The sequence below is a fragment of the Balaenoptera ricei genome, chromosome 13, assembly GCF_028023285.1.
Source record: "Balaenoptera ricei isolate mBalRic1 chromosome 13, mBalRic1.hap2, whole genome shotgun sequence".
NCBI classification, from domain to species: domain Eukaryota; kingdom Metazoa; phylum Chordata; class Mammalia; order Artiodactyla; family Balaenopteridae; genus Balaenoptera; species Balaenoptera ricei.
Window position 1 is genome coordinate 12,767,265 of NC_082651.1, and position 12,673 is coordinate 12,779,937.

Consider the following 12,673-nt stretch of genomic DNA (forward strand, 5'->3'; position numbering starts at 1 on the left):
AGCAAGAGGAGTGAGAGCTGGTGATGAAGGTGGGAGTCAGCTTTGTGTGGGAGAAGGTCGCAGCCGCGGAAGCGACCCAAGAAGAACAGGTAGACCAGCAAGTGGAGAGGAACCAGGATAGTGCCTCGTGGGGTGGAAACATGCATGGAAGGAAGTCCAGGGCGAAGGGAGGTGGGAGAACCAGGAAGTCGTCCTGGGGTGGAGGCTAGGAAAGCTTTGGTAAGGAGGGGTGCTCAGCAGTGGCTAGCGCCGCAGAGAGATGAGTTCCCGAGGTGCACCTGTCTGCCTGGTGCATCCCAGGGGTCACGGCGGACAGCAGGAGAGCGGGTTCGGTGGAGGTGGTGGGCCAGAGGCCATAGCACAGCAGGAGACGTTTCGGAGACAGTGTTAACCGATCCTTGAGGCTCGTCCTCACTGACTGAGTGACTCCAGTGGAGTCTGGGCAATTCCACTGTTTTCCTCTCCAAGGCAGGACCCTCTAAAGCGCATTCGTGGAAATGGGAGGGATTCTAGAGAAACTACGACCTGGTCAGAGCAGAATGCAGGGTTCTGCAGATCCAGAACATTATTTTTATCTGTTTCGTTGACATTTATGTCCTCTTTGAAACTCATAAGCTTTTATTTTTACACAGTTCTTTTTGTTTCTGTTGTCTTTGCTAATTGTCTTTTAGCTTTTAACATTAAATGTGCTTTTGTTTTCCTTGTGTTTCTTTCCACATGGAAAGAGGCATCTTCTCATCTTTGTCTCTCACAGGGAGGGCCGGAGGGCTTAAAATTGCCTGTGTCCCTTCTCTACAGGAAGCTGTCCCTTTCTGAAGGTGCGCTAACAGATGTAACACTGTTAGTAGGATTTTCTGAGCTCCTTGTGGGTTGTTTTCCTAAACCCGGTCTTATCTATTCTTTAAATTCCCTGTTTGTGAGTTCTCGATATGCTTCCAAGTTAAGAACAAAACAAAAATCTTTTAATTTATTTTTATTCTCGAAAGCAGTGGTTCTTAGCCTTGTTTGGGTTCTGGCAGCAGAGATGCCTTTGCAAATCTGATGAAAGCTGTGGAGCCTCTCCACAGATTATATATAAACACACACTTCATTCACACGAGGAGTTTTTCCTACAGTGAGGCATTTACAGACCTCCTAAGTTATGTCCAGGTAGCCCCTAATTTCCGAGGGGTGTCTAGTAAAGGGATAATACCTAATTTAAAGAGTTGTTTCGACAAACTTGCTTAAAAACTGGATTCTTCTTCTGTTGAGAGCTACCAGTTGAGAATCCAAGTTTACTGAATAAAATTATAGTAACATAAATCTGATCTTTTCCGAGTCGTAAAAATGTCTTATTCTAGTGTAATTTTTCATATTCTCTACACTAAAAAAAAAAAAAAACATGTAGAGTCATTCAGTTGTTAAAAAGGTGAAGTCCGTTGCTCAGTTCTGCAGGTGAGCAGGGTTCCAGCTCTGAGTACTCATCCCCAGTGTGGAGCCCGCTCTGCCGAAGCCCCAGCTCCATCGCTTGTTAGGGATTCTCACCTGACTTGAGGATAAGGGGCAGGCAGTGCGAACACCCTGGGACCCGGACAGGCAGAATTGCAGGGGAGGTGAGCTAGCTACTGGGCTCAGCGTTACTGTGTCTAATCTTCATGTCTTCTCTTCTGTCATTGTGGGTTTAGAAAATGAGCTTAAGACATCTATTCATTTTGGAGTTGTCTTACTTCTAAACTTGTAGATGCTTAGAGCCTTGTAAACTTTACATTTTAAAAATCTATATGATCTTTTCTCCTGGTAATTTACAGATATGTGTTTCAGAGTATTCTCGTTCTTAATCATCTACAAGGTGGTTCATTAGTTCATTGGGAAAAATAGATAGTAATGCAACTTGGCAGAAAATTCCAGAGGAAAGTGGCTGTAAACGCTCTAATTCCATCTGGATTTGAATGAGGGTAGCTTGCCACCTTTATGGACAGCATTGGCTTTGGTCCAACACATAATGAGCCAGGTTGAGACGGGGAGATAAGGAAAATAAGGGGAAAGATTCAGCTTGCTTAATTAATAATGTTTTTAATAAACATGTTTGAGGTCAAAGTCATAAAGAAATCCAGAAATTAAAGTTCTCTTGGTTAGTATTTCATGGTGAGAGAAAGGAAATTTAGTATTATCCATTTCTGCCTCAACCTGAATTTCTGACGTTTGCTTTTAGACTGCTGTTCGGTAATTTTCATTACTGAGATGAAAAGTCTGCTTTCTCTGTACAAAAAGGTAGTGGATTTCCTAAATGATTACCAATGACAAGCAAAGAAGCAGGACTACGTCCTTATAGAATTGAATGCTGGGATAATGAACCTGCTTCCTTCACCTTTGATGAACCTAATCTAGCCCCTCCTGTAAGAATCTAATTCCACATTAATAGAAAAAATAGCCTGAAAGCGCCAAAAGCCACAGCCTTCTGCCTCTTTTCTCCTGCTTGTTTGTTTTATTTTTTTGCTGTTTTGCTGCAGGCAAATGATTCTGATCTTGTGCTTCTGGCCAGCCTCCCTCTGTCTCTTCTTGACTCTGGCTTGTGCTGGTGGATATCCTTTTCCTAGCGCAGCAGCACGTTCAAGGTGATTCTCATGTCAGGATGATGGGGCCTGTGTGCTTTCATTACTGCTTCAGAAGTATTTGGTCTTGATCACGTTTACTGAATAAAGCATATGTGCATTTCTGTAAATTCTGACAGTAGGCCTAATGGGTTGAATTGTGCTACTTTAGAAATTGATCTTCTGTTGCAACTTATTGGTCCTTTAGAAAGATTGAAAAGCAGCTTTGGGAGTTTTAGTACTAAAGTGAAGTTTTCGATGAATGAAGTATTTGGAATTTAAATAGGAGGCCTAAGTGCAAACTGTGCCACTTCCATTCCTTTGCTCAGCTCTGTTGTGTGTGTTCAGAGTGTGGTCCCTGAACGGGGCTTGGCAGGTGCTGCAGAGGAAGCAGCTCCCGTTTACAGAGCTCTGACTTGAGCACAGCTGCACTGCTGAGGAGCCCGTGGACAAGCCTCTTTCTGCTTCTTCATACCTGACAGTGTCGTACTTTACCTGAGCCCTGTGCTCCTGGAACAGCCGTGGTTGAGACAGCCTCCACCCTTTCAGGTTCCGGGAAAAGGCTTACTATCAATACAAACAGATGCCTTTCCCCATAGGACTTCGATGAGACTCCCAGGTGCCCCCATGTTTACTTATGACAGGGCCAGACACAGACCTATGTACCCACTGACCAATCTGGACAAAATACCAGACTGGACCAAACTAAGCCTTCTCCTTCCCCCGGGTCCCCGAGCTTTCATCCACCCGCAGCCCTCCTTCATGGCCCCTCCTGAAAACCCGCAGACTTCAAGGAAAGTCGTTCTCTGAGCAACTGCCCCGTCAGGCCACCCACTTCTCACACCTGCTGCTCTCGAGACCTGTTTACTCCTCCCTATAAAAGCAAAGCCCTTCCCTGCCTGACCTTTGGGACTCTCTCGGATCTTACAGTCGGAACATTCTCCCTATTGCAATAATCTCTTCAATAAAGTCTCTCTTTACCTAAGTCCAGATTTGTGTTACTTGACATATTTCAGTTTAAATTTATAAAATGGAATTGACAGATGATGCAACTTCTTAATTATGGTCATTCGGAGGATAAAATGAGACTAGACCAGAAACAACAAAATAAGAAACAGACAGAAAAGCACAAGCCAAATGGCATGTCATGATGGGATCTGTAAAGAGTGTCTGGCCTAAGGGGGACTTGGCCCCATTTAGTGTGTGTCCTGCTCTGGTCTCTGTTTCAAGAACTTGGCATTGAAGGAGCACATCATAGGTCTTCTTGCTTATGTTTTTTTTTTCCTTGAAGTTTGTTTACTTAGTTCAGACAGTGGTATATCGTAAAACAATATCTGTGATGAAATTGGTATCATGATTATACAATATTGGACAAGATAACATTTTCTGTTGTTTTTATTAGTTTTAAATTATAGGAATTCTATATAGCAGTACTAATTTTGGAAATGTAGCAGAAGATTCTTATTTTGTTTTTTATCTTAACTGTATATTACTATTGAAAATTTTTTCCTTAACTTTTTTCACATTTTTATAAGTTTGGCACAAACAATGAAGACTCTAAGGCTAAGAAAGAACACAGTGAAATTTTCTCTGTACAGGCACTTTACAAATACCCTGATCTTTGCCATAATGGGTAAGCTGTCTAACTTTTCTTTTAAAATACATTATTTTACTATTGCATATTCTTTCAGAGGTTGACTTTTTTTGGTGTGTTTCAGCATCTCTAGTGTTTATGGTGTGGACAACTAAGACATTTAGAATTGCAAAATGTCAGTCAGTAAGTATAACCTTCCTATTGAAACACTTCGCATTTTTAATTATTCTATTTTATTTTGTGTAAGTTTGAAGAATTTTGTGTTTGTAGACAGAGATAATTTTAGTGGAGATCTTCTGTTTACTTGGAATTATTTTGTATAGAATTATAAAAACACTTGCCTTCTTTAAATGTCTGAAAAAGTTCCTCTTAAATCTCCTTTTCCAACTATGCCCTTTTCTCAACTTCTTTTGGTATATTTTGAAAAGGAATCCTCCCCCTGTATAATTTAAGGTAATAGGAAATCTTTTTCTTCCAGCACACAGTGTAATTGGGTTGTTTTGTACTTAGGACTGTAAACCTTAAGCCTGACATGTTTCTAGGATGGTATACTCATTATGAACATTCAGGAGATACCCTCCATGGATTCTCTAGTTAGAAGAAGACACATTTCTCAGACTTAAAATATAAAAGGCCCTCTTGGGGGTTTCTTGATTTGGAAATAGTCTCTAGTTCTATATAAATAATTATAAGGAGCCCTCTGAAAACCCTGGACTTCTGCTGCTGTAGGGATAATTTAGTGAGAGAAGAAACTGTTCTTGTCTAGAAAATAAATTAATTGACTTCTGAAGCCCTTTTAAACTCTAATTCTTTTCTTTTTTTAACTTATTTATTTATTTTTGGCTGTGTTGGGTCTTTGTTGCTGTGTGCGGGCTTTCTCTAGTTGCAGAGAGCGGGGGCTACTCTTCGTTGCGGTGCGCGGGCTTCTCATTGCGGTGGCTTCTCTTGTTGTGGAGCACGGGCTCTAGGTGCGTGGGCTTCAGTAGTTGTGGCACATGGGCTCAGTAGTTGTGGTTCGCAGGCTCTAGAGCACAGGCTCAGTAGTTGTGGCGCATGGGCTTAGTTGCTCCGCGGCATGTGGGATCTTCCCGGACCGGGACTTGAACCTGTGTCCCCTGCATTGGCAGGCAGATTCTTAACCACTGTGCCAACAGGGAAGTCCCTCTAATTCTTTTTATGATACTATATAATTTGTTAGGATTTTATTCGTTGTATTGGTTATAAGGCTGAAGTAAGCATTAATATCACTGAAGTAAGCATAATGATTTTATAGAGATAGCATTTCTTAGTTTTTATGTTTCTCGGAAAAACGTGTGCTTATTCATTTGGAAGACTTACTGGTTGGAAAGATTTCATTAGTATTTGTCATTATATACTATTTGAATGGGAAATCTGTATGTTTATCAGAAAATTAACTTTTCCTGTTTGAATTGTCCTTATTATAGGATTGGATGGAACGCTGGGTTGATGATGCGTTTTGGAGCTTCCTTTTTTCCCTTATCCTTATTGTAATAATGTTTTTGTGGAGACCATCAGCAAATAATCAGAGGTACCTAACATAGGAAAGTTCAAATTTGGCAAGGATTTGCTCATCACCTGCTACAATGTTAAAACAGCATTTATAGAAACTGGAGAGGTAGTCCTTGCTGTTAAAGAGTGTACATACAGTCAAGTGGGGAGACAAATGTAACAAAAGCAAGACAGTGAAATAAGAGATATATAAGCCCAGCAGGAAGGTGGAAGAGGTGTCCATGAAAAGGCAGCATTTATGTTACACCTTCAGGAAAGGAGTAGGACAGTGAATGGCTGACCTGGGAAAGAGTGCAGGTTTTCTAGGGGTAGCGGGAACAGACATGGCATACTTTGGAGACCAACAAGCCATGCGGTTTGGTTACTACTCTTACATTGGTGGGACATAAAGCTGGAAAGGAAAAGTGAGAGAAAAATCGTAAAGAGCTTGAATGCGAAATTTAGAAACTTGTACTTTAGACTACATGTGACAGGAAGCCCCACAGCTTCCCTTGCCTCATTCCTCTTCCCCAAGGAAAGCACTGTTAAGTTTCTTCCTTCTAGGAAAAAATGAAAAAATATATACTAGTGTGTGTGTTTCTCTCTCTCTTTAAAATTATACAACAACATGCAAATCAACTATACTTCAATAGAAAATTTTTTGATTAAAAAAAGATTAAAAAATTATACAACAATGATAATACATACATATATACACTATTCTGCACTTTCTTTGTTTAAAATGTGTCTTTCCTTATCATCTTGTATAGACCTACCATATTACGTTTAATGGCTATCTGGCATTCCATATGATTGTAGCATAATTTATATAAGCAGTCCCTAATTATTAGACACTTAGTTTCTAGTTTTTTTGCTATTATCAGCAATGCTTTTTTTTTTTTTTAAATCAGCAGTGCTTTTTGAATGCTGTTGGACCTAGTAAATGTGGCTCGATTGGTGTGCTTTATTTTCACCAATCAGGTTAGCAATTTCTTTTCGTTAGGGGATAAGTAAAAATAGTGGGCAGGGAGGTAAACCTGACATGGAGAAAAAAGTACAGCAGAAAATTCCCTTCCCTGAGCATTCGATATTTCAAAGTTGCTTCCAGAGAAATTTGATCCATTTATGCTTTTACCAACGGGTTTGGGAACCCCAGTTTCACAGTTTCTTCACAGTAACCTTTGCTGATTTGAGAGTAAAATAATTAAATTTTTATCATTTCAATTTATGGGAAACTTTTTAAGTGTATATATTTTTTAAAGTGTGTACTGACTCTTTTAGATGTAAACTGAAAGTTGAACAGGTTTCAACACACTAGTAAAACTACTCCTTGTTTTTGATTTAGATATGCCTTCATGCCCTTAATAGATGATTCTGATGATGAAATTGAAGAATTCATGGTAACATCTGAAAATTTAAGTGAGTGACATATTTTCTTATTAAATGACCACTGTATATATTGTAACAAAGAAATATTGTACCTCTACCTGTGATGCAAGATCAGATACACTTTTTTTCCTGTAAAATATTTTTAAAACTATATCTGCAGAAACCTCTATTATGGTAGACAGTCACAGAAGAGAAGTCAGTAATGAAATTTTCAAGATTGCTAAAGTAGTTTGAGCTTTTGTTACATGTTTGCTCTTAAAGTCTAAGTATTGAAGTAGGTGCACTGTTTTCCACAAGAGTGATTTGGTATATATTGTGCTTAGCTCCTAAATAATATTCATCTTCTTAATGATGATTGCTAAATTTCTTTGTATCACCTCTTCTTGCTCTTGAAAATTGTGCACATCTGTAATTTCCCGGTCATGCCCAAAGCATTTCTAATTATGGTTTTAGTGCTTTAGTTTTCATCTTTCTATTAATTTATACATAAGCGTCTTATCATTTTATTAATTTTACCAAAACACTGTAATTAAAGCATTTGTTAAGGCAACATAAGTATGTAACTCAGGTGTAAAGAGTAATTTTATCTTTAGTCCATTCTTCCCTCTTACTTTGGTTTCTCTTATTAGTAACATTCTTTTTCACGATTTTTTTTGTTTCTCTACTGTGAAAATTTTATAATCTAACCAGTCAGCAAAATTTGCAACATAATCAGTGTGTCTTCAGTGTCCACACTTCCTTTTACCTCCTCTCATCAGATTATCACCTACAACTAATTCTTTCATGTTTTTCTGACTTTTCTATTAAGAAAAGAAATCTGCAAAACTTATTCACAGCAGAGATATTAAAATTCAGTGTGTTGGTTCTGGCTCCAATAATGATGGAATGAATTGTTTGGGGCTAATCTTCCTGCTGATAGCTAGAATAAACTCTGGACAGATTTTTTTTTTTTAATTAACTATTGGAGGCACTGGAGAGCAAAGAAAAGCAGGCAGAAACTGGAGGAGATTTCACTGTTGAAAGAAGAGAACCATGAAAGAAGAGTTCATGCCCAGTTAATGAGACAGTACAGTGGCTAGAGCACAAGCAGATAGGTGTAATTTTACTGATGCAAGGAATTGGAGAGTGAAATTTGGGGCTGTAAGAATGTCTGGAGATTGATGGAAGAAATCCAGAAAAGAGAGAGCCACAAAGGGGGAAATTCGAAAGTCTATAAAGTCTCTCTAGTCTTATCTGATACCTGAACTGGGTATGTGCAAAGTGAGACTCCAAGAGGCCAGGGGGAAAACAATAGCTATTAGGCTAAGAAGTGGAACAGAAATTTCAGCAGCTGCCACTGCAGAGTTTGAAATTCAAATCTCAGCAAGTTAAAAGTGCTTGGGTAAACCCCTTGGGCTTTCCATTAAAACCCCAGAATGGCCACTCCTTAGAAGTAAAGACCACAGTCTAGGACCACTGAAATTTACCCTAGGACTAAAGCTAAACTGAAATAAACCCTAATAAAATCTAAAAGCATATCCCCAAAAGATCAGAGTGATCTAGCAATAATTTGAATTGCCTGCTAGAACAAAACACAACACTTCCCAGAGGAAGATAAGAGAATCCAGTCTATAAGATACCATTCTCAATGTCCAGTATACAATGATAAATTACTAGACATGGGATGAAACTGGAAGCTGTGATCCATAGTTGAGGGAAAAATCAGTAAGAGCAATCTGGAGGTGGCCCAGATGTTACAGTTAGAGTTGAATAAAACCATCAACCTAATTGACTTGATTGATATTTATAGAACATTGCATTTAGCAACCAAAGAATAAATGTTCTTCAAGTCTATGTTGAATAAGATAGACCATATGTGTGGCCATTAAAAATGTCTCCATATATTTCAATGGATTGTAATCATATAGAGTATGTTTATGATCACAATGGTTAAATTAGATGCACAGCAGTAAGATATCTACAAAATAATCAGATGTTTAGAAATTAAGCAATAATTTCTAAGTAACTCGTGGATTGAAGGAATATTAGAAAATATTTCATGCTAATGATAATAAAAGCATAACAGGCCACATTTTACAGGATGCAGCTAAACCAATTCTTAGAGGAAAATTAATAGCTTTAAATGCCTATATTACCAAGAAAACATATTGATAATATGTTTCCATCTTGAGAAGCTAGAAAAAGAATGGCAAATTAAACCTGGGGTAATTAGAAGGAAGGATATAATAAAGTTGTGTCTACATCAATGAAATAGAAAACAGGGGGAAATAGAGAAAATCAGCAAAGCCAAAAGCAGTTTCTTTGAAAAGATTAATAAAAATAGATTAACCTCTAGGTAATCTAAACCAGAAATAAAATATAGCAAGGCAAATTTCCAACATTGGAAAGATAGGGAGGACATTACTACAGTAAGAAAGGGTAAGTAAGGGGATATTATGAACAAATTGGGCATTTGGATAAAATGAACAAATTCCTTGAAAAATACACTTAAGAAACTATCCTAATCTTAATTCTAACCCTATGCCACTAATTGGAATAGCCATATATTTATTAAAGAAATTGGGTTTGAAATTTAAAATCTTCCCATAAAGTGCCAGACCCAAATGGCTGGCTTCACTAGTGAATGCTTTCAAATACTTAAGGAAGAAATATTCTAATCTTACACAACTCTTTAGAATATAGAGGAGGTGACAGAATGGGAGAAAATATTTACAAATGAAGCAACTGACAAAGAATTAATCTCCAAAATTTACAAGCAGCTCATGCAGCTCAATATCAAAAAAACAAACAAGCCAATTCAAAAATGGGCAGAAGACCTAAATAGACATTTCTTCAAAGAAGATATACAGATATACAAACACATGAAAGAATGCTCAACATCATTAATCATTACAGAAATGCAAATCAAAACTACAATGAGATATCATCTCACACCGGTCAGAATGGCCATCATCAAAAAATCTACAAACAATAAATGCTGGAGAGGGTGTGGAGAAAAGGGAACCCTCTTGCACTGTTGGTGGGAATGTAAATTGATACAGCCACTATGGAGAACAGTATGGAGGTTCCTTAAAAAACTAAAAATAGAACTACCATACAACCCAGCAATCCCACTACTGGGCATATACCCTGAGAAAACTGTAATTCAGAAAGAGTCATGTACCAAAATGTTTATTGCAGCTCTATTTACAGTAGCCAGGACTTGGAAGCAACCTAAGTATCCATCAACAGATGAATGGATAAAGAAGATGTGGCACATATATACAATGGAATATTACTCAGCCATAAAAGGAAACAAAATTGAGTTATTTGTAGTGAGGTGGATGGACCTAGAGTCTGTCATACAGAGTGAAGTAAGTCAGAAAGAGAAAAACAAATACCGTATGCTAACACATATATATGGAATCAAAAAAAAAAAAAAGGTCATGAAGAACCTAGGGGCAAGACAGGAATAAAGACACAGACCTACTAGAGAATGGACTTGAGGATACAGGGAGGGGGAAGGGTAAGCTGGGACAAAGTGAGAGAGTGGCATGGACATATATACACTACCAAAAGTAAAGTAGATAGCTAGTGGGAAGCAGCCGCGTAGCACAGGGAGATCAGCTCGGTGCCTTGTGAACACCTAGAGGGGTGGGATAGGGAGGGTGGGAGGGAGGGAGGCGCAAGAGGGAAGAGATATGGGGACATATGTATATGTATAACTGATTCACTTTGTTGTAAAGCAGAAACTAACACACCATTGTAAAGTAATTATACTCCAATAAAGATGTTAAAAAAAGAATATAGAGGAGGTGGGAATACTTCCCAACTTGTTTTATAAGGCCAGCACAACTCAGATACCAAAATCTGACAAAGGCAAAAAAAAGAAAGTTACAGACCAATATCACTCATGAGTAGAGACATAAAATTCCTTTAAACGGACTTCCCTGGCAATCCAGTGGTTAACACTCCATGCTTCCACTGCAGGGGAAACAGGTTCGATCCCTGGTCAGGGAACTAAGATCCCACATACCACTCTTATTTTATTTTTAGTAAATAAAATCTAGAAGAACAATGCAAGACCATCATTGTCAAGTGAACTTTATCCCAGGGTTGCAAGGCTGTTTCAACATTTGAAAATCAATCGCTGTAATTCATCTGAAGAGTAAGGAAGAAAAATGACATAATTATCTCAGTAGGTACAGAAAGACATATCACAGAATTCACCTATTCATGATTTTTTAAAAAAGAAACCCACTTAGCAAACAAATTACAGAATAGTATGAAAAAACTCTACAGCTGGGCTTCCCTGGTGGCGCAGTGGTTGAGAATCTGCCTGCCAATGCAGGGGACACGGGTTCGAGCCCTGGTCAGGGAACTAGATCCCACATGCGTGCTGCAACTAAGAGTTTGTATACCACAACTAAGACCCAAATAAATAAAGAAAGAAATAAAATATTAAACGAAAAAAAAGAATCCTCTGTGATGATAAAAATGTTAAATGTCTTGATTGGGATGGTAGTTACACAAGTTGATAAAAATCTCTTCAGACTGTACACTTAAAAGTTTGTGTATTTTATTTTATATATTATACTTCAGTTAAAAAAAAAATCAGTGTATTACGCCTTTAAGAGAAGGATCCCAAATGTTGAGGTTTCAGATGCCCCATGGAAACATTTTCAGATTGAGCAACCTCATTTTCATTCATTATATCCACTTATGCACTTGATCTTATCATATTGTACCAACTGTCCTAGTTTATAGAGAAGCACATTTTGCAAATTATTGTAGTAACAAAAGTGAATACTTATTGGACATAGACATTATGTTTCAGGTACCTTATATATGCTAATTTGTTTAATGCTCGTCAGAATTCTCTGAGGTAGACATTATTATTATTCCATTTTATAGGCAGGGACATTGAGTCACAGAAAGTTGATTGCTTCGCCCGAGGTTACATAGATAGAGCCAGAACTCCAAGTGAGGCCATCTAGTTTCAGGACTCATGTGCTTAACCTCTCCTCTGCTACACCTTGCTGGCATAAAGAAGAGCCTTGGTCAAATACAAAGAAAATCTTTTTCTTCCCTATTTTATTTATACCATAAACACATTCTAAAAATTTATACATTAGAGAAGTGAAAGCATGGCCACAGGTGTGTTTTATTCTTAAATATATCGTAAATCCTGTAGATTTTTAAATCCATGAACTTTAAAATGTACTGAAACTATCTACTGTGTGCATAGATGTATGTACGTTTGCTTGTTTATTTAAACGCCTCTAAAACTGGAATTCAGACTAGCAACTTGAGAGCCTGGTTGTTTTTGTAATCAGTTATGACGTTTTTAACTTTTTCTGTCCCTCCTACATTCCCAAATGGTATATTAAAGCCAGCACCCAGCCCAAAGCTTCCACTATTAACTCCCTTTATAGGGTTATTAAATGTGAAGCTACAAAGGAAAATATTATTATTTTATAATTTTATGAATTTCTATAATGTTTCTCATTACAGCTGAAGGAATAAAATTAAGAGTCTCAAAAACGGTTTCCAATGGAACAGCTAAACCTGCTACTTCTGATAATTTTGTGAGTATAGTATATATTTAATAGAGTCTCAGTCTTTAATACTT

The 12,673-nt window shown here is 37.9% G+C and overlaps 1 protein-coding gene across 2 annotated transcripts in view; it reads left to right on the top strand.

The window, feature by feature from the left end:
- TMEM87B (transmembrane protein 87B) overlaps nt 1-12,673 on the top strand; it is a 47,860-nt gene that overhangs the window by 23,356 nt on the left and 11,831 nt on the right. The window contains exons 11-16 of one of the 2 annotated variants that reach the window (XM_059942735.1): nt 2,490-2,561; nt 4,095-4,203; nt 4,289-4,347; nt 5,610-5,713; nt 7,019-7,092; nt 12,556-12,629. In XM_059942735.1, coding sequence (XP_059798718.1) covers nt 2,490-2,561; nt 4,095-4,203; nt 4,289-4,347; nt 5,610-5,713; nt 7,019-7,092; nt 12,556-12,629 — 492 coding nt within the window. Of the gene's footprint in view, nt 1-2,489; nt 2,562-4,093; nt 4,204-4,288; nt 4,348-5,609; nt 5,714-7,018; nt 7,093-12,555; nt 12,630-12,673 lie in introns of both variants that reach the window. The other variant, XM_059942734.1, reaches the window with a different exon arrangement.